The sequence below is a fragment of the Cylas formicarius genome, unplaced genomic scaffold (assembly GCF_029955315.1).
Source record: "Cylas formicarius isolate icCylForm1 unplaced genomic scaffold, icCylForm1.1 PGA_scaffold_1__22_contigs__length_36826433, whole genome shotgun sequence".
In the NCBI taxonomy this organism is placed as follows: Eukaryota; Metazoa; Arthropoda; class Insecta; order Coleoptera; family Brentidae; genus Cylas; species Cylas formicarius.
Genome location: NW_026844264.1, coordinates 33227356 through 33249212, shown reverse-complemented (window position 1 = coordinate 33249212; position 21857 = coordinate 33227356). Strand labels below are relative to the sequence as shown.

General features: G+C 39.5%; 4 protein-coding genes across 6 annotated transcripts in view; 1 reads left to right on the top strand and 3 right to left on the bottom strand.

The window, feature by feature from the left end:
* Positions 1-2081: 2081 nt before the first annotated feature.
* LOC132697062 (dnaJ homolog subfamily A member 2-like) lies at positions 2082-5838 on the bottom strand. The gene is made up of 4 exons (XM_060662322.1): positions 5717-5838; positions 5189-5593; positions 4742-5013; positions 2082-2675 (listed from the first exon to the last, which is right to left on the bottom strand). Exons 1-4 carry the CDS (start codon positions 5783-5785, stop codon positions 2216-2218), a joined length of 1206 nt encoding a protein of 401 aa, XP_060518305.1. The 5' UTR covers positions 5786-5838; the 3' UTR covers positions 2082-2215.
* Positions 5839-6929: 1091 nt separating this feature from the next.
* Positions 6930-10476, top strand: LOC132697269 (traB domain-containing protein). Of its 2 annotated transcripts, XM_060662625.1 has the most exons (6): positions 6930-6964; positions 7024-7080; positions 7133-7371; positions 7423-7674; positions 7729-7868; positions 9544-10476. In XM_060662625.1, exons 2-6 carry the CDS (start codon positions 7056-7058, stop codon positions 10001-10003), a joined length of 1116 nt encoding a protein of 371 aa, XP_060518608.1. In that variant the 5' UTR covers positions 6930-6964; positions 7024-7055; the 3' UTR covers positions 10004-10476. The 2 variants fall into 2 exon arrangements, with proteins under 2 accessions (XP_060518608.1, XP_060518607.1); XM_060662624.1 differs by having other exon boundaries at positions 6930-7080.
* A 1169-nt stretch (positions 10477-11645) lies between these two features.
* On the bottom strand, positions 11646-16948 carry LOC132696508 (arginase, hepatic). Its single transcript, XM_060661367.1, has 5 exons — positions 16713-16948; positions 15474-15665; positions 14941-15213; positions 12328-12489; positions 11646-12271 (listed from the first exon to the last, which is right to left on the bottom strand). The coding sequence occupies exons 1-5, from the start codon at positions 16900-16902 to the stop codon at positions 12018-12020; spliced, it is 1071 nt and encodes a 356-aa protein (XP_060517350.1). The 5' UTR covers positions 16903-16948; the 3' UTR covers positions 11646-12017.
* Positions 16949-18134: 1186 nt separating this feature from the next.
* The window catches only part of LOC132696393 (D(2) dopamine receptor), a 36260-nt gene continuing 32537 nt past the window's right edge, over positions 18135-21857 (bottom strand). The window contains exons 6-8 of one of the 2 annotated variants that reach the window (XR_009618026.1): positions 20764-21179; positions 19265-19872; positions 18135-18489 (exon numbers count right to left, since the gene is read on the bottom strand). Coding sequence is in view for 1 of the 2 variants with exons in the window: in XM_060661195.1 (XP_060517178.1) it covers positions 19319-19872; positions 20764-21179 (970 nt within the window). In the remaining variant the exon portion in view is untranslated. The remainder of the gene's footprint in view (positions 18490-19264; positions 19873-20763; positions 21180-21857) is intronic. The other variant, XM_060661195.1, reaches the window with a different exon arrangement.

Here is a 21857-nt window from a genome sequence, read left to right as displayed (position 1 = left end):
ACGCGGCGTTTAACACCGATTTCCTTCGAGGCGTCGCAAATATTTGCCGATCTTACGCCACCTCACGCGGTCTTTATTGCCGGCAAACAAGCGGACGTAAGAAATCCACACAAACACACACGAAAATAAAGTTTTCGTAATCTGTACCATCGCCACTTCTTGTAATATTGAACTAGAGATAAGATAACGCGTACCGTTTTCAAAATGTTAACAAATACTCAGGTTTTCCTGCTTCGCGAACGTCGTCGCCTCGGCTTTTTTTCTCCAAGTAATTTTAATCCTTTCCGATAACAAATATTGGCCTTAGGAACGGCACCGCTTTTTCTCTCTCTTTGTCTAAATCGATTCGACAGCCCGCGGTATCTTATCGCTTATATTGAACGTTAAGCTGTTTGTTTGTCAATAGTCAAGGTCCTCGAATTTTTCTTACGCCGAAGAGCTGCGTTTTATTGCACGTCGCACTCTATTTCGTCAAGTACGTTTTAATTATTGTTATCGCTACGAATTGGTGTCCATGCGACGTCGTCACGTTTCGCCGCCGCGACGAATCGGCAACGATGCGAAATCTTCCCGACAAAATCCCGTTGTTGGGCGATTACGGAATATTAAAGTTTTCCCGAATTATTTATAATCTAAATGAACTACCTGACGGGGCGGAGTATTTGTTCGTCAAGCACGCGTATTAAGCGCTTCTTCTTCTTTTCTTTTCTTAGCGTCAACCACTAGGCTCATTCGGCCATTACAACCGCGTTGTGGCAGAAACAATTCACCCTGGTCTCTGCCTCTTTAATTTAATTTTACTCGCTACGTTTAATAATCGGGTTATTGAACGAGTGTGCTTAATTTGCTCACCACGACCGATCACAGTGTGTTTCCACGTCTGCGTGTCATCAGAAGGAAACAATAGGCATGCGTCAGGCAGTTTAGCACATAACGCTAAGGTCGTCTTTGCAGTTTCTGTAGAAAGAGACATACTAAAAGCCACGTAGGTTTTCCCAAACATTTTACTTTTTTATTAAAGCGGACCCTACGCTGTATTTTTTTAGAGTCAACTGTTTTATTTTACTTCCATTTTCTTATTCGGATTGTTTTAAACACCGATTACAAAAATAGGCAAAGGATAGCGAAAAATTACAAAAGAATGTAATAAAAACGAGTTGCTCTCCAATCAATCTCGCTCTATTTGAAGATTAATAAAACGAAAAGCTAAATAAGGTTTTTCTAAAATTTTAAAAACTGCGAAAATTGCATCTTGATATCTTTTTACGTTACATTTTCTCAAACTACTAAATTATTTGATGTTGGACGATTCCAAAAGATTTTAGAACAGATAAGCGCCGGAAACAGTAACGTATGACGCCATAACGAAAAAATCGAAACTTTACTGCCATCTATCCACGAGTAGCGAAACTAAGTGTCAATTATCAAGGGAAGCGATTGACATTCGACAATGCGGCCAAAGTAAAGGTTGACCTGTTGTTTCCTGGTCCATGAATGGTTTTCGATCAATTATTTTCCATACAGTACGTAAGAGTAAATGATGTTACAGCGTCGAGAAGTACCGATTTTCACATCGATTTTTTCAAATATCTCGGGCAGCTTGGGAACTGTAAGGTACTATTTAAGCCGATAATCATATTTTTCCTGATTTTTGATTTACTAATTATTGACTCCCGAAATTTTTGTATATAGTTGAAAAACCCTGTATATAATAGAACAAATAACGGATCTCCCGCATTTAAGAATTTTGCCGAAGTAACAGAAGAGAATTTTCATTGTTTTTTAATAACTGGCTTTTCGATTCTACAGTTTAGATCGGCTTGAAATTTGGCACGCTTATAGAGTGCGACTCCTCGACGGAACCTATTGAAACTGGAGAGCCTGTGGGTCCGTCAGCATTTAAAAAAAATAAAAACCGTATATGTGACGCATTTCGCGTCATTCGCAAAAAACGGAAAAATGCAACACGATGATTCAATTGACGGATTAGGCGGTGCCAAAGACTAAAATTTTCGTCTCCCTCTCAAATATGACATTCGACAAGGAACCTCTGCCCCCCTCCCCGAATGCAAAACGCTCAATTTTCCAACGTATTTTATTTTTTACACATTTCCAAGGATTAAAAACTAGAAAAAAGAAAACGTACACTCAGCGTTGACGGGGATCGTCCCATCCTCGTTTAGAAAGAAGGCTCCTCCTTCGGCGCCCCGCCACCCTACTGGTGAACGCACTGCATGCCCTGCATGCCCGCGTGTTCGTCGTCGTCGCTCGCATACGCCTCGCCCCTATGGCGGCCGTGGTGATCCCGCTCGTTGGGATCATAGTCGACCAAGTCCGCCTCCTCCACGTGTTCTCCCTCGGGCATAGTAAAAACGGGTCGAGCCGGCAACAGCGCTTCCAATTTTCTGAGTACGGGTTCGGGGGCGAAGTGCTTCTCGGGAAACTTGACGTTGAACGTAACGTAGAGGTTCCCCTTCTCGAAGGGGTTCTTATGGATCGGCATTCCCTCCCCCGCGACTGTCTTGACGTCACCGGGTTTGATCACCTCGCCGGCGGGATGACGTATGAGCAGCTTGCGCTTGTCGAGGTGCGTGATGACAAAATTGAAGCCGCACAACGCGTCCGTCAGCGAGATCGTGTGCTTCACGTATAGGTTGTTGCCATTCCGCTCGAACCTATACCGGGCGACGCGTTAATCGCGCAAAAAGTCTCGACGTTTGAGAATTTAAACGACCAGAAGGCCGAGTGTCAAAGTTCAATTCACAATGACATTAAAAATAGTCCATGTATTGGACAAATGATCATTATTTGCAGATGATATTAGCAGATGAGCGGTTCCAATCTGATTATGCAGGGAAGAAGCAGTTCTTCAGTGATGAGAACGATCTAGGTTTGAATTTGACGAAAAGAGTCAGTTCTTTTCTTTTATAGGGAGTATTTTTGTAACCTCAGATAGGGGTTCTATTCGACAGAGTAAAGTTGTAAAATCCTTAGATTTTAACCTATCTAAATTTAAGAAATAAAGAGATTATGTTCCCTTTTATTATATACGTATTAACTCCACACTGCAATCGTAACAACCGTTTTCGAGTTATTTTCTTGGACCACCGCAAGTGCGGTTTTTAATTTTTTCAAAACACTCCCGACTATAAATTTCAAGTCGATAGCTTCAAATTTCGGACACTTCTAACGATGTCCGAAAGAACAACCGACAATTAAAAAATATATACATCGACCTAGGGGGTTCGATCCGTCCTTTTTTTATTGGCTTATTTGTCTCGTGGACTGCTTAAAAGGAACCAAATGTGAAGGTCGTAGGTCAAACTGTTCGAATGCCGCGTCTACAGAGAACACACAGTTTTTTATGTCTGTTTTCTGTAGACGCAGCATAAAAACGGAAATAACTACCGAACGGTTTAAACTAGGCGGTTCAAATTTTCAAACTCGTCCGCCATATTTATTTTTCGTTTTCTGAACATTTTTATAAAACAAAGTACATGTTCCAAATTTCAAACGATCGAGTTGAAATTTAGAGTAATGTAGACCTATTGAAACTGTGGGACCCGGTGGGTCGTTAAGTATTTCAAACAAATTAAAAACCGTATTTGCAATCAGCGATAAGATAATTGTTTAATGGAAAGATTTCAAAGATCCAATGCTGTAATGCTATTTTTGGCGATTTTCACAAATATATAGGGTGCGCTGGTTATTCCGCCTATCCTCGCATAAAGTGACTCTAAAAGTAGCGTGTAGGTAAAACGGGTATATCACAGGGCACAATGATGTAAATAATAGTCCACTGAATATATAACTCGTGAGTTATTAAAATATTCTCCTTGGAGGTGTTTTATATTTTTAAATTTTTATATTTTGTTTTGCTATGTATTATTTCTGTACTAAACTTATTTATAGATCTTTTTCGACGAAACATATATATCTTTTTCGGTGCCAATATGGTTGTGAATTTGATTAAACAAATAAATAAATAAATAAAAAATACAACATTGCAACCGAAATTGGGTTTTTTGGAGATACCAGTTACAAAAACATAAGCGCTTATTTCCATGATGCAACTATTTTCGTTACAAGGTTCCTATTTATGATTTCTTAATATAATTTACCTGTAATTGAAAAAAATATTTTTTTAAAATGGGTGAGAACTGTTTTCGCTTGTGAACGTGGCAGGTTAATACTTTTTAAGGGTTAGTTTTTAGTCCAAAATGCATGGTGTGGCACATTAATTTATAGCAAAAAAATGGCGACATTTTGAAACCCACGTGAAAAATATTGTCTCGAAAACTGTTAGTCTAAAAAACATTTAAATTTCACTCTCTACATAAACTCGAAAACCTTTAGTGATTGGGATGTTATTTAAATTAAATAACAGAATTTACAGGATGAATCCCTTAATCGGGGGATGTACTGTAAAAATATTCCTTGTAATGGTCGCGGCCTGGTGTAGCCAGAAAGGCAGTACCAAAAGTTTCATATAGAAGAGCCAAGTCTTTACCACATTGGATACGAAAAATTTCAATCAATACTGGATTGGAGCCCTTTCCTTACATCACAAACTTCCCTAAAAATATGAAAAAATTCCCGATTTCGAGAAAAGAAAATATTCATTTGACATCAGGCTGTACCCCAAATTCACAATGTAGATTATGAGAGGTCAGTTCAATAACGACCTGTATACATATCTTTTTTACTTTTGGTTGAACAGAAAACTAAAGGACATTATTACCTCTCGTGGGGCTTCTGCTGCAGGACGATGACGACGTCGCCCGCCCTCACGTCTGGCTGCTGGTCGCCTTCGCCCCTGAAGTAGATCTTTTGGCTGTCCCGCATACCCTTGTCGACATGCACCTCGAGGATCTTCGTCTCATTGCACACCTTTTTGCCGTGGCACCCCGGGCACCGATCCTTTTCCTTGATGACCTCGCCCTCGCCCCGACACTCGCCGCACTGCGACTGGATCTGTTGGGCCATGCCCGGCCCGAGGCTGCGGTAGGTTACCTGCGAAACGTCACCACTTCTAATTGCCCAAAAGAATATGTTGAATCTTACACTCCTATTCCCTTCATAAATAATTTAACGTATTTTTTTTCTATGACAACATTATAACTGGCAAAATTAAACACAGAAGCGAACGTGAACTGTCCGAAAAATTCAGTGAAAGAAAAGTTCTAACCTTGATTCCGCAGCCATTACACGAGTGACACTTCTCGGTGGGTTGTCCGTTTTTGGTACCCTTTCCGCCGCAAGTGACGCAGATGACGTTTTTGCTGAGTTGGAGCTTCGAGGTCTTGCCATTGTACAGATCCTCCAGGGTTACCTTCAAAGGGTGGACAGTGTCCTCGCCCCTGTGTTTCCTGTGCGGTCCCATCCCGGACCAACCGCCGCCGAACAAGTGTGAGAAAAAGTCGTCGCCGCCCTCTTGGGCGCCCTCCTGCATGCCCTTGAGGCCCACCTTGTCGTACAGCGACCTTTTCTTCGGATCGGAGAGCACTTCGTACGCATAGCTGATTTCCTTGAATTTGTCGCCGGCCTGCGGGTTCTTGTCCGGGTGGAATTCTTTCGCCAATTTCCTGTATTGCTGGAAACAATTAGTCACATTTCATTGTCGAAGTTCGAAAATATGACGCAATAAACATGCAGCTTTCAGAGCGAGCGAAATCCTAAACGTGGCCGTGAAAACGAAAAAAAAAACCGCGATTACCTTTTTTATCTCGTTATCCGAAGCTGATCTCGATACTCCTAAAAGATCGTACAATTTATTGTCTGCCATCTTTCTAAACAAGGATTTTGATCGCCATAGATAAATGTCGTCTCCCGTTAGCTTTACTCCACAGAATAATTGAACGGTAGGACCGTTTTAAATGTCATAATTATTCGCATTATACAAATAAATCCAAAAAAACTCGCAACGATTTCAATTTACATGATTCGAACGGAACGGAATGGTTCAAAAATGAAATCAAATTTTCAAAGGTGTTAACGGGTTTTTAGTGGTAGTGTTTTATTTTATTATTGTAACAATGTATAAGTAACAGCTATATTATATGCCAAAAAAATGTGTTTATTTTACGTACACCATACTACACCAGACTATATATAAGCAGAAATTCCCAAAATTATAAACTGGGGAAATTCAAAAGAAAATGAATGGAAAGACGAAACACGATCTAAAAAATTATAATTTAATATTTGGCAACATAGGATGAATTTACAATAAAAAAAACGTGGTTGCGTCAACTCACAATTTGGGTGTCTATGACCTATGAACATTCCGTGCATTTCAGATTCCGTTTCGAAGCTAAAGCCAACGAAATATCATTTGTTATACGGTTGTTTCCTGTCTATGGTTATATAGGAAACAAATTCATTAATTCGTTTTTCAATTGCTGCCAGTCCGTCTTGCAAAACAGATTGTCGCGCATCTGTGGTCGTGGAACGGATTGGATGAATAGGATTTACTTATAATAGCCACAACCACAATAGGTCATTCGGCCAGCTGAATACAAAAATTCTGAAGAATGCATTCCTAAAAGAAGGGTCTGGGCCAATCCATCATCAGCCAGGTTGATTAACATATACAAAAACGATTAACTTCTCTCAAAAATCTTAAACCGATTACAAAAAAAGGCCTGCCCCGCTACCCGCCGGACCATCCAGGCCAATGCGGCCTCTATACCGGCGTGGACGAGAAAAAACAGCGGGGCCGACAACGATTCTAACTTTAAAACAATCACAAAACACTCGGTAAAAAAAAAACACTCCACTTTGGAAGCCAATATCAAAAATTTGGACGATTACAACGGATTCTGTCAGGAGCGAACGGATGTTAAACCGCCATGTACAATGACACCGACAGAATCCAAGGTACTTTAAAGATCCGAGTTGGTTTCTTCTTCTTTTCTTTGTATCCCATACAAAGTTAGATACGACCGCACCAGAGTTTATTTTCGTTCGTAGTATTTTTTTTTTATAATAATTATTAAAATTTATATTATTGTTTTGCAACAGATTCAAGTCGTCCGTTGGCTCTTACAATCGAAATGGACCATTCTTTAACAAACTTCGGTTGGTTAAAAGGTTCGCCTGCAGTTTCGCTTTAATTTCGACATAATTTTAGAACTTTCCGAAAGTACCGTGAAGATAGACTCCGAAAGTAGCTCGGACAAGAGCGACCCCATCGAAATTTTAGGCGATTACGACGCGGAATCGTCCGGCAGCGGTAGCAAGCTGGAAGATGATTTCGACAGTAACTTGCCCAGCACAGTTACGCTACTGAAACACGAAGCTACGGGGACCAAGCTCTATCTTATAGGCACCGCCCATTTTAGCAAAGAATCGCAAGACGATGTCGAGAAAGTTTGTGAAAGGATAGACATGGGGTTAGATATACACTACCGTGGTTTTTAGGTGATCAGGCACGTCCAGCCCCACTGTGTCGTGTTAGAGCTCTGCCGATCGCGAACGAACATTCTCGAACTGGACGAGAAAACGATATTGGAAGAGGCGAAAAAAATGGACATGCAAAAAATTGTGTCCACCATCAAGTCCAACGGCATATATAACGGCCTCATGTACATTCTTCTTCTTAACATGAGTAGTCACATTACAAAAGAGATTGGCATGGCTCCCGGGGGCGAGTTTCGGGTCGCGTACAGAGAAGTAAAGGTAGACGTGGCAAAGGTACATAGGAATAATTGCTAAACACTATTGTAGGCGTCCAAACTACCCCATTGCATTATCCGTTTGGGAGATAGGCCTATTAGCATAACGATCCGCAGGGCTTTAGCAAGATTGAGTTGGTTTCAGACTTTTAAGCTTGCCTGGCACCTGCTGACGTCGAAAGACCCCATAAGGTAAGGTTTTTCCCATTATTTTATAATGTGTGTGAGGTTAGGGATGAATTAGGGACATTGCACCCATGTAGAATTCAGAGAAAGAGTGAATTCAAATAAAAAAAAAAATAAATGTAAAAACTGGTGTTATAAAATTTGGAGGAGGACATTTAAAAAATTGTTAAAGATAAGTGCAATTAAGGATTATTATTATGGAAAGAAAAAATAAAATTTATCACCCTGAATGTTTATGGCAATTATTTTTGAGGCAAAGGTCAAGCATATTAGCAGCAGTTCAATTAATTTATTTATCAGTATATTTATTAAATAAAGTCATACTACTATCCGTTTTTGACTTTTTTCTGGGAAAACAAAAAGTGTTTTAAATATGTAGCAAACGCCTTTCTACTCTCTTAAGAAAAATATCTGTGAAATCTTTTTTTACATATATTTTTTATTAAAAATAAATTGTTTACTTTCAATTTTAAAAGAAAAGGGAGCTTTTGAAAGGAGTTTTCTAAAACGATCCGGCGCCTCAAAATTTTTTTGTGGAACATCAATTTTTACTATATTTTTGAAAAATTCTTTTTCTCTTTCTCTTAATTTCTAAAAACGCGTTTATGAGAGCTTTAAAAGACGCCCAGCCACTTTCTCTCTTTTCTTAATTCAAAAAATATGTTTATGATTTGTTAGATGGAAGCTATTAGGCTCCGCTTTCAAATTGAGTTTTCTAACACTCTTTGCAATGTTCCCTCAAAATTTTATCACAGAACATCAATTTTTATGTATATTTAAAATTTTTTTAAAATTCGTCTTAACTCTAAAAATGTATTTATGGTAGCTAAGCGGCTACTATTAACTTCCGCTTTTGAAAAGAGCTTTCTAAGACCGTTCGCAATGTTCTCTCAATTTTTACGTATATTTTTGATTTTTTTTATTTATCTTTTTTTCCCTTAATTAAAAAATGCGTTTTTGTTATCTTAGATAACAGGAGTGGGCTGGGCTTTCAAAGGAACTTTTTTAAGACCCTTCGCAATATTTTTTCTAAATTTTATTATGGAACATCAATTTTTCTCTTTAATTCTAAAATCGTATTTCCTTCACAATATCCTGTCAATTTTTACATATATTTTTGATTTTTTCAAAATTTATCTTTTTTGCCTTAAATCAAAAAATGCGCGTTTGGTAGCTTAGATGGTGGGATAGCTAGTGGGCACTGCTTTCAAAAGGAGTTTTTTAAGACCTTTGGCAATATTTTTTCAAAATTTTATCGCGGAATATAATTTTTCACATATCTAGTTTTTAAAAAATTATCTTCTGCTTCTCTTAATTTTAAAAACCTCTTTATGATAGCTAGACGGCAGCTATTGGGTTCGGCTTTTGAAAGAAGCTTTCTAAAACTCATCGATAGGTCATCTCCTAGTTAATGCTGTTAGATCAATTTTTACATAAATTTTTGATTTTGTTAAAAATTCACCTTCTTTTTATCTTAATCTTAAAAACGCGTTTTTGATGGTTTTGACGGTGGCTACGAGGTTCCGTTCTCGAGGCGTAGCCTTTAACACTCTCCCAATAACCCCTTCAAATTTCGTTATTTTGTAACAAATTTTTGGTGTTTTCAAAAAACCTTATCGGTGCAAACACCAGTGTCTCTAACCTCACGCGCGCCACTTGATCGCCGCTAATGGAATTCTAGCGTCGAGGAAATCGAAAAATGTAAAAATCGGGACATGCTCGAGCAGCTACTCGCCGATTTGGCAGGCGAGTATCCCGCGTTTCGAGAAGTGTTCTTAGACGAGCGGGATATCTATTTGACTAACGCGCTGCAGGAGGCGGCCGTCAGCAAACATCCGGAGGGAGGTGCGGAACCCCTGAAAGTTGTCGGGGTGGTCGGGATAGGTCACACCCCCGGCATCATTAGGCTGTGGCCCCACAGCCAGAAAAATTTCCTAAAGGGGATTATGGTCGTGCCCCCGCCGACTCTGATTTCGAGAATTTTGCGCTACTCCTTCCGCCTGACGATGCTTGGTTTGGGTGGCTACTTCGTCTACAAACTCATACCCGTACCGAAGGCAATCAGGGAAACCTTTCACTTAATTACGGCGAAAGTGATAAACAACATTAAAACCTCGCCTTTTAAATATTCGATTAACTAATTCTTTCCGATAATTCCGCGCGTAACTAAATAACTTGGTTATTTTCTTCTTATTGTTGTTTCTTTGGGTTCGTTTCTCGCACGAAAAACTTGGTTATGTAATCGTGTTTGGATTTGACATTTCGCTACATTTATGGTAGGGGGCGGATTCGTCACAGACCACGTGCGTTTGCATAAGACGTCAACAATTCTCCGGTCTGTACCCGGAAGTTGACAGTAAAGCTTTGCGTTATTTTTGTTCTGGAGATTGTTAAGTATGTTGTTAAAAAAGAAAAAGATGGTTCTAGTCTTTGCCGAGATTTATTTGGGCGCCAACATTCTAAGATAAAATCGATTATTTATATGAATAACGTCAGGCACAGGTTTGGATAACATTCCTTACACATTTAGTTTACGGTATTCGGGTTTTATGATACTTGTTAGGAATATATTTTGTAAACAATAAAGGTGATATATTTTTGAGTAGTTGTTTAAATATCTTTAACGCGTGTATTTTTCACGCAACATGTCTACTACCAAACTGAAACGAACTAGTCACTTAAAACTAGTGACTTTTTGCACCCCTTTGGCGTTGTTTTCAACGCTACCTGCGATGGACAGACCCCCCCACCCCGTTACACAAAGAAAATATTTCGTCCCATTTTTCATGTATATTTGTTTTTTTAGATTTTATTATTAAAAAGATGTAAAATCGGGAGAGAAAAAGAAAAGAAATGAAGATAAAGAATTTGAAAAAGCGACATCAAGCAGATGTTTGAATATTTTTTTACGTGCATTAAAATTTGTGTAGAGGATCTCTGAGACAAGGCAGTCTGTTGCTGTATCCTTACTTTGTTTCTGTACCTTACTTTTACATTATCAATGGCACTTCTAGAAATATATGTATAAATGAAATGTAGAGCTCTTCGTTCCATTTTAAACCAGTTAGGTTGATGGCAACCAGCAGACACATAATAAAACGTACACGAACACTTTGCAACCTCTGCATACGGCGTCTGGACTCACAGTAATTGAAATGTGAGGGAACAAGTCACTCACATAATTGTTTCCTTTTTTTTTAAATTTAGAATATGTCTGTTCCCATATAAAATTTTTAGTGTCGTGTGTCTCTTGAAATACAATTAATTCAAGTCAGTTCGCTCATTAATCATATCAGCGTACGCATCTGACATTAAAAATATCTCATCACAGATAACTGTGGTCGGTTTTGTCGTTTACCGACACTGTCAGAAGCCTATTTCCGCAGTGACCTCACTGAGCACATGGAGCAAATTTCATGTAACAATTCAATGGTTAATTAAGCAGTGGTACTCTGCGTCAGAGGAAATAATAGAATTCGAGATAGAACCACTCTAATCGGTAGAAAACAAACCACTTGACGGTTTACTGCAAAAGCTGCGCTCGGATCGTTCGATAGATCGCAATTGGTTTACAAAAATACACACCACAGATCGCAATTAACTTACCAAAAATACACAGGCATTATTTCCAAATTAATGTGTCCAGTCATGAAACGGAAGGTGCGTGGGACGTACGGTTCAATTCAGTATAAAGTTTGAAAGGTAAAATGTGAAAAAAAATTGTTGAAATAGTTTTAACTTTTTTTTATTAAAATATAAATAAAGTTACAAGCTACTGTGGTATTTTCAGTGTGACGAATTACTTTAAGCAGCCATGACAGTATTCTAGTCCTTGGACGCAAACACTAGATGGCATTCGTAACAGTATACGCGACCTTCCCTTCTATCTTATACTCTTTGGTTAAGCTCACGCAATCGGTTTCTATTAAGAGGCATCAGGTCATTGAGAGTCAAATGAACGTTCTGAAGACATAAGGGTCCCTGTATATGGGCGCAAAGTATATGAAATCATGTTGGATGATTGAAGAACTACTACCGACGGATATCGCCAATGGACGAGTGTCCCTCCTAAACTTCGACGCACGCGCTAACTAAACTTTTTTACCTACGCGTTTAGTTAAAACAACAAACAAGACAATTTTTATTTACGGACGTTTACAAAATTATTTGTTGCGAAGGCGGAAACGTTTGCAGGGGGAGCGTGTCGGCGCGTCTTCGCAGGGCCCCCTTCCTCGAGTACCCTAAGGACGCCATGATGACGTGAATCGCGGCTTCGACGGTGCGGCCGACGTCGAGCTCGCTGCCGATGTTCGGATTTACCTCGACCAAATCGACGCCGTTTAATCGACCGGTCCTGTGCACCATTTCCATGAGCTGGATGCCTTCGCGTAGGGTCAAACCGCCCCGCACTAAAATCTCACGATTTGAGATCGCCCGAGCGAGAGCGGACATTCGGTGCACTCACCCGACGTTCCCGTGCTCGGCGCTTCGAGAGAGTCCAACGAATCGATATCGAAACTGACATGTATCGACCTCGACGAATCCGGATCGATCCTTTTCAGTGCCATGTCGACCACGTTGGTTATCCCGAAGTTCTCGACATCTTCCATGCCGAACGCGTTAATTCCTTAACATGTTATTTCAATAATTCAAAGTTAATACCGAACAAACACTGGGAACGATTCTTGATTAGCGATTAGAGATTTAGTAGCTTAAAAGTTTTGTTAAGTGGAACGCGCTTTACGGTTTAAATTATTACAATGAAAATGATTTGTGGAATATATTCGTTGGGACCGAGAATAATTCTTAAGTTAAGGCGCGCCATCTATTAATAAACCTTACAAACTCTGAAAGAATGCGGTAAACCGCAAATCACATACGAATAACCTTGCGTTGCAGCCACATAACACGGAAACCAACGTGATTTACTATTTATTGAAAATATTGAAGACTAGCTGTGAGAAATAAAGTTATTATGGGCCTTTCGCTGATTAAACAATAATTAAGATAAGAAAATTATAAGTACAAACTAATTCGCCGCGAAAATCTAAAGTTCAAAGAAGACAAAATCATATAAATAATAAAATTATGGTGATTGTTTGAAATTTTGTTGTTTATACTATTAAGTAGTTAAGTTTTTGTGGTTCTTTAATTCAATTCACTTCACAAACTACTGAAGTTGCCAAAAAACACCACTTTTATTATTAAGGATGTTCCAACAACTTAAACAGTAAACTTAAATGTTTTAACCTAACATTTTCACTTGTTATTTTATGGCGATCGACTTTTTTTTTGCTTTAATTTGACATATTCCCTGACCAACTTGTTTATTCCGGGCTTCCTTTTGTGGCCCGCGTTACGAACGATTTGACAGCACAATTTCTATCCAAATACGAGCAGCACCGTTAACAATTTGCGACGTTTCCATTCCACGCACAAGCAATTGCCTACGTCACGTATTTATAACTTGATTGATCAGTGTACAGCGGTTTGCCGAAAAAGCGACAAACCACTTTTTATCCATCTCGTTATTGGCGACCGTCCACTTGAAACATTTGCCTCGCGCAGCTCTTTGGTTCGGTCGGCTATTAATTCAAGAGCGTCTCCAATTTATTTGACATCCTATTCCTCGGACCGCTAAGGCCCCGAAATCTGATATCAATTAGGTAGCTTCCGAGTTCGACGTCGAGTGATTACTTTGCGCGCGGATAATTTAAGAGGCCTGTTCGGATTTCATCGAAATTTGCCATTATTAACCCCGATCTCATTGATGTTTTGAACAAATAATTTACGGTCTCTTTGTTAATGCCATGATGGACAATTTATAAGTTATATTGCAAGGTTCGGTTATAATAATAATAATTATAGAGATTGGTAGATGACTGAGATATTAATTATTTTAAGATCAAGTAAATAAAAACTTATAAACAACACCCAAGGCACCCGGTGGGAATCGAACCCACAACCTCCGGCAGGTCGGGTTGCGATGGGCGAGTATCCATCGTGAATTGCCCACTAGAAGCGAAGAGGAAGAATTATATTAAGATTAGTGTTGATCACAGCAGTCGTGTCCAACAGAAATTGTGAAAAGCATTGAATTGAAGATTAGTGTTGCGTCAATCGTTCATTTTACGAGAACCGAATCTTTTGAGTCATCAAAAATTTATGTTGCCATATGCAAGGTATAAACCGTAAGCGGTAATAGTCACTGAATCCCAATAGTACGAACGACCGATTCAGATTCATTTGAATTTGAATTATTGTAGTGTCTAAATGTTCTGTTTTCTGTTTTAGTTAGTATAATACTTAGTTGTTTCCCGTTTTTTATTGCATCACGATTTTATGAAAATAGCGACAATTATGTCGGATTCTCAATTCTCATAATAAGAAAATGATGAATAAATGGAATATAACAGCTGCTTCTCTACGCGGATGTCATACATTTGTGCCCGATCCTAATATTTAATTATTGATTTTCCTGTTTGTCTTCGAGGAGTGAAGGTTTGATATTTATTTCTGTGAATAAATGAAATAAATGAAAATTTAAAGTAGTTGTTTTAATTGGATACTCTAATATCTTTTCCGCCACAAACGTGGAAAACTTCCACAACGTTTCGTTTTTTTTGGACCATACTCTACTTTAGTCCCTAAAATCCGAAATAAAGAAATCCAGGGCCGTGTCTTAAAAAATCGAAGTTCAAGTTACAACCAAAACTGAATTTAAAGTCTATCAGATTTGTTTACGTGACTAATAGTTCTAAAAAAAAAGTTACAAGGTATTTTTGAAGATGCATTTTTTAAAAAAATATTATGACATAATAATTCTATATCACCTCGGGTTGGTAGCTTTTGATGTGGATAATGAATTTCATTTTATAGTGGTGTGGAATACGAGTTACATTATATTAGTACTTTATCATTATTAAATAGTCGGTAGATAAACAAGTGTTTGTTAGGTATTCAAGAAAAATTAAAAGGTTTATATAATCACAAGAGTCAGCCACATCTGTGCCCTGTCAAACTACAGCCGCTAATATTTATGTCTCGCGCATTAAGACAGAATGCAGTAACTTTTTACCAAGTTTTTCAATGATGAGCCTCTCGTAAGAATCAACCGATCTCAGACCTACGTACGCGACGTTCCTGAGCGACAGTACCGGTTTCTGCCAGTCCATACCGGGCAGGTAAGGCCAGTAGTCGCAAAGCTCTTTAGCGAGGATTGCCATCGGCATCCCGTGCACGTTTCCTGAGCCCGATGTTTTGTTGGTGTTCAAATCCGCATGCGCGTCCACCCACAACACGCAGACGTTCTCGTTCATCGCCTTAAGATGGCCGTCGACCGTGCCTATACCTGTACCACAGAGAAAAGCAATCGGTACTACTTACTTAACTATCCAAATCCAAATAACGCTATTCCTTTTACTACGTTTATTATCTGTGACTAAAGTGTACCCGGTTCCATTTGTTTACTCTGGGTGTGTTATTTTCTATTATCTGTGGCGGGCAAATGTCACCGATTGACCGGCCCAATCGGAGGACGCAATAAAGAAGAAGTTTACCTTCAGACGTAACATCAACGCGTTAGTTGGGGTTTAATGTCGCGAAATATACCTAACGAGTGATCGCCGCCCAGCGTGATGCAGATCCGGCCATCCCTGATGATGTCCGACACGTTTTTCGAAATCTCGCGGTTGCAGGCGGCTACGTGCGCGTAACCTTTCATGTTCGGCACGTTATTGGTTTCCAAATCGGCCGCCACGTCGTAAGCTACGTTGCCGTAGTCCCTAATGTTGACTTGACCGCCTGTAACGTAGTAGGATACGGGATGTATAATTTCAAAATAAGTGTTGTAGTTTGCGATAGTTATTTTCGGAAGTGTTTGTTTCTAAAAAGTAAATTATAGAATAAAAAATTTTTGATCTTTATTCGTTCTTCTGTTCTTGGGCCCTCGTTATCGTTGTAGGTGCACGATGTTAGATCATTTATAATGACTGGAGAATAATGTGAAATATTCCAATTTTTTTAAATCTCTTGCCAAATTCACTCTCTGGTATCTTGCGGAGCCCCGACAACAGATGATTTTTTTTTCATTTTTCTGTCTGTGGCTGCGGGTCTAGAAATAGGGAACGGCTGTTTTTTATTTTATTATTAAAAATATATATATTTTTCAAATTGTATTCTTGGTTTGTTAAATTTTCATATTCGATTGAAGCAGTATATTTATATTTATGTATACGATTTTATAAAAGTGGACTTGTTTATTTGATATCTTTTAGCTGAAATTTTAGCTTTCAATGCGTTTAAAATTGATGCTCTAAATTCGTAAGGTTTGTGGCGAACTATGATATTGTATTTAAAAATAATACGTTTTAAATATTTTTGATATTGAATTTTTTGTTTAATTGATATTTTAAAATTTTATTAACGTTATTTTCAGGGAAATGATTTTCAATAAAAATTTGTGCGATTTTTGATTAAATTTCCGTTTTCTAGTGATGTTAGTTTTATCGCCACTATGTTGACGACACTTGTGTTTGTATATTCTCTTTTAATTTAGTTTTTCCTGATATATAAAATATTTACCATATCCTGCCCCGAATTTCACGTACTTAAAAAAAAAAGAAATACAATGAAATTAAAATCAGGCGAGAAGCGGAACAGAACGAATTTAAAAATCCTTCTCCAAGAAAAAAGATCCAAAATTATTTAGGTCGATTTTTCCAAATATTCTTTTATTGCGTCTCACGAGAAAATCGCGCAAGGACGCCACTGGCAGCAATAGTCTTTCGACGCACTGTCTTTTAGACGATATAAAAACGAATCCCCCACTCCCTCTCGGTAATGACTCACCGCTTTCCTCCAAGCTGTCCCTGAGCCTGTCGATCAAGCCCAGTTTTCTGATGACGTCTGGTCCGTCGGCGACACCTGCCTTCGGCTGACCCTTGTCGAAGGGCACCCCAAGGATGCCGACCCTGAGGCCGGGGTCCGTCGCAAAGAATCGCCTCGTAATTTTCGAAAAAGATTCGAAAAATGGCCGCATAATGCGCGTAAATTTGTTTATTACTGACAATCGGTTCCTTTGCTGTGGTCAGCTTGGTTCACAAGTCGATATTGCCTAATCTTTGACGCCGATATCGCGGAGATACAATCCTGTTTACATTTAGTCACTTTATGATAATAATAATAATGCTCATGTACGATACGTTTTTAAACTTCGGCTGGCCATTTCTTTTCTATGAATCGGACGTTGAGTCCGCCTGCTCCTTGTTTTATGAAAATCTGTATGAATGTATTAACGTATGTGTTCTTCGTTTTGGAAAGTATATAGTAATAATAAGTATCCCCCCGGTTTAATTGAAATATAATATGCAATAGGCTCAGATGTACTGGTAGTCAATATTTTTAATGCCTTAGGTGAAAAATAAAATCTTTTAATAACTTTTTTTTTCCCAAAGATACTTCCACAGGCTACTGTAATACTTTTTACAAAACCTCCGGATTCCTCCTTGTTGAGTCGAACTTAATAACGTTTCGCCAATCATCCTGCTGGCTTTTTCAGAGCTTGACTGACTGAGCGGTTTCAGTCAAGCTCTGACGAAGGCAACGAAACATTAGGAAGTTCGACTCAACAAAAACCGACGCAGGAGGAATCCAGAAGTTTTGTAAAAAGTATTGAATATGACATTAACAAAGATCCTAAATAAGTTTGTTCGATTATTAAAAAAAAAACAGGTGTACTTGAATCTGAGGCGGAAAAAGCTCTTAAAGTAAACATAAATTCTTAATGGATCCAGATTTAATTCCAACATTCCTTATACATGACTCTCGCTCTGTTCTGGCCAAACCGCTTGTACTTTATTTTGTGTCTGAGAAACCAAGCCGTTCCAGGTATGCGGAAAATGTCTAAAATTATTCCCGTACACAAAAGAGCCTGTAGATCGCAAATCTCATAATATTCCAAGGCTGATTGGAAAACTCTACTGATCAGGAGTTTGATATTGGCCTAGGAACCTGAATTCGTAGCGAAATTTCATTTGTGTGGCTATTTGAAAATGGACAATTCCAAGGCTCGGAAAACTCTACTGCTCTGGAGTTTGACATTGACATATCTGTAAAGTTTTAGAATCTCTGCTACAGGACCAAATATTTCATGTTTTTAAGAACTAAATAGTCCATGCTTAAAGGAAGATCCACTATTGATATTGATAAATAAAATTGATGACGTCACGCTGCGAAGGGGGTCGCGAAATGAAACGCCGACGTTCTCAAGGAATTTATTATAGAAACAGATTCTTGTATTAAAAAAGTGATATGCAAAAATATCTAGAGGAACATAAAAAATATAAGTATCTAAAAGTCTTCTAAATACCATCTCCTAGTTAGTCTAAACAGTAGTAGCCAGTGACGTTAACCTCTAAAAGTGGTTATGCAGCCAACATTACGTTTCGAGGTGTAAATCTCATTGGCTGGAGCCGCTTGTACCTCATCTATAATGAGATGCAGCGTATTTCTTCGATATAACGTCAGAGGGAGACGCTACAAAGTATCGGAATGTCGAAGGCTCTAGTTAGCTCAAGATTGGTTTACTCAAGACGGCCCGCTTCAGTCAGACCCGGAATGTGACGTTCTGAAAAAAAAAAAGATAAATTTAAAGTCAATTTGTCAAAGAAACAGGCACAGTTTACAAATATCCCCCTTTGCGGACGTTTCGCCAATCATATTATTGGCTTCTTCAGAGCTTAACTTTAAGTGGGTCGAATTCTGCTTTGTACCTGCATATGTACTGTTTGAAGGGGGTGGAGTCGAAAATTGTTTAATTGCAGGTCTCTGGAACAACTTCTGATTGCTTGGATGCTGCAATTCTGGAAATGCCAGCAGATGCAATGTGACCCATCGTCTTGAACCTAGGGTCTCTAATGATATGTTCCTAATGTGAAGCTTTCCGTTAACATTGAACAGTAGCTCCCTTCTCTTATTTAAAATGTCAGGAACATGTGATACTTTTCGGCTCCAAGATATTGTTTATATGCGCTTATATATTTCGACTAAATCCCAATTGGAAAAAAGTTTGGTGTTGGAGGTATTTCTATGCAGACCGAGACCTTCGTAATGGTGCCTGATGCTTACTATAGTTATTCCATTAAGTTGTGAGATAGTCATCCGCACATCTTATGACTTACATTTATTTTAATTCCTTGTGTTTCTTCAAATGCTCCTCTAACTATTTTTTCATGGAATAGGGGTAGTATGATTGTACGGAGATCTTTTTTATCAATGTTGTTGGATTTTAGAGAGGCAAATGTCGGGTGTTCTAATTCTGGGTTGAGATAATTTTAGTGATTGGCGAAACGCCAGCGAGTTCTGTTGTTCAACAACGGACCCAAACCAAACAAATACGTTACCCAGGGTTACCCGATTCATAACTCAGTCTTCTGATGTCTTTTGACCCGCGGGTGTCATCTCTGCGGTCTCCAGGCCGTCTTCCTGTACCGGCACGTCAGCACCTTCTTGAACGCGTTCCGGAACACCTTGTTGAAGATCGTGTAGAAGATGGGGTTCACCATGGAACTGCCGTAGCCCAGCCAAGTGACCAAGTGCATTACCCAGGCGCCGAGGTTTTTCTCGCACTCGAGACAGAACGCGGGCAGTAGGTTCAGGATGAAAAACGGCGCCCACAGGATGACGAAAGTGAAAAACACCACGCCCAGCACCTTGGTCGCCTTCTGCTCCAGCTTGATAATACGGCCGTGTCTGGAGGAGTTCCTGGACAGGATGCTCGAGTTGCGGGAATGGTGAGACCTGATGCTACGCGTGATATTGCCCGTGCCCGTCGTGAAGTTGTACCTCTGAAGGAGGCACGGAGACGACGGGTTCTTGTTGCGGTCGGTCAAGGTCGCATCCTGTCCGTTATGACGCAACGTCGCGGATCTACGTAAGAGCGGTGTCCTTTGGGTGGTGCTGGACGGCGAGACGCTCAGCAGGGTGTTCCTTGTGTTGCCGAAACTCGTACCTGAGAAAGCGAAACCGAAAATCACTCGTAGTGTGTATTAAAATTTTCGATAGTGCCCCATTGAAAATACTTCTTATATGAACAGATGTGAATTTCAACGTGCATCTCTCCACGAACAGTCTGGAAGATTACTGCTAAAAGAACCCTAAAAGACACTCATGTACCTGGATACTGATGGTGAGATAGATAGTCTCACGTGGACTTAAAGATTGGATAATTGTGCTAAGATTTCCATGGATTCTTGGAGTTTTCTTTAATCAGTTTCTTTCAGTGTCCAATGGACAAATTCCTCGTAACTCAAATGGAATTTCGTCTTTGACGATGTTGAGAGATTTTTGAACTAGTGGTGAATCTGGTTTTATTGATTTTGATATGTTTTAATGTAAGGAAGAAGAGAAAAGTTTGGGTTGGGCTTAGTGATTCAGGTTGCGATAGTTTAACGACTCTTTAAACAAGAGAATTAAGAGAAATCTGTAAACGTCTTACTAAGGTGTCACCTTCATGGAAATCGATGAAATCCACTTTCGCGAAACGGTAACGGTAGATCCTACTGTTTACTGGAAAACTGGACGGCAAGTTCCAATGAAAATTGTCATTTTTCGCAGTAACTAACAAACTGTAGCAAACAGGGATGTTTTATTTCAGCGTTCCGTTAATTCGCTACGTGAGCCTTAATCTTTAAACTTACTCAATTAGTATACGCAGTGTTTGGCAAAATATTGAATCGTAACAGTAATTTCATGAAACTGACATGAGCTTAACAAAAACATGAGATTGTAAGATCGTAAAATGGAAGTTTCCGCTTATGTTTTGTTAAAGAGAAAAAATTCAACACTACAGCTTCGAATGTATGCTCCACCGAAAAAGTTGTCTTCTATACTATACACCGACCTCTCCTGTGACTCTTGTTCGATTCCCACGTCACTACGACGTTGCTAGGCGACGTGTCGTTGCTGCTTTTGCCGGGCGACAGCAGCGCCGCCGGTGACGTCGGCTTGGCGACCGACAGCGCCATCTTCCGGTCGTCGTCTCTCTTTTCAGCGTTGCCGAAATATGGACACGTACAGGGCAGCGGCAGCGGCAGGGCATTTTCATCTGCGCCAACGCGACTGTCCTCCGTTATGGTGGCACTTATCTCGTGGAAGCTGTAACCCCGACGCCTCCGCCATTTCGGCGCGGGTGACTCGTCTCTCCCGTCGCCTTCGTGGAAGGTGGAGGCGCGACGCCGTTTCGTTTTCCACGACGACGACGACGACGACGACTCAACTAGCAAGGAGCTACGCGAGTTGGCCAGACTGTTTCCTGATCTGTTGATTGCATTGATAATCCACACGATTGTAAGCGAATAGTCTCTCTCTCTCTCTCTCTCTCTCTCTCTCTCTCTCTCTCTCTCTCTCTCTCTCTCAACTCTCAGTAGGAACCCAAATGTAGATTCAGACAATGTTATAGGAGTTTATGTTTATACATACGTTATATAATGTTTTTGCGTGTCTCTCACCTAACGCTCATAAATGACTTGGAAAATAAACACAACTATCGAAAGACCAGACTTGACTGACTGAAGTTGAAGCTGGAGTTTGAGTCGTAAGCACCGGCATCAGTATTGAGTTAGATTTTCTCCAGCTCAGTTCAGTAGGTACGGAGTTAAACCAGTTTTCAATTAGGCACTGAAGAAGCCAGCAGGATGATTGGCAAATTCCAATCATCAACAACCGATGATGGTACAGGCTGGCCCGTTTAAGAGCTACGTATACCTTATTTCGAAAGCTAGGGGGCTTACAAAAGAATTACCAATCTTGTTTCTATTAAAATGACCTTTAACTTTTTTAAATACAAAGTTACATTTTATTGCATTTTTTAGTGATCATTTCAAAGACAAATTGAAATATGTATATATGAGTATGGGTCTGCGACGCACCGTTTTGAATTTATTGCTAATCATCTTCAGAATTCGGGTTATGTTTAAACCATCATTAACTTTTTAC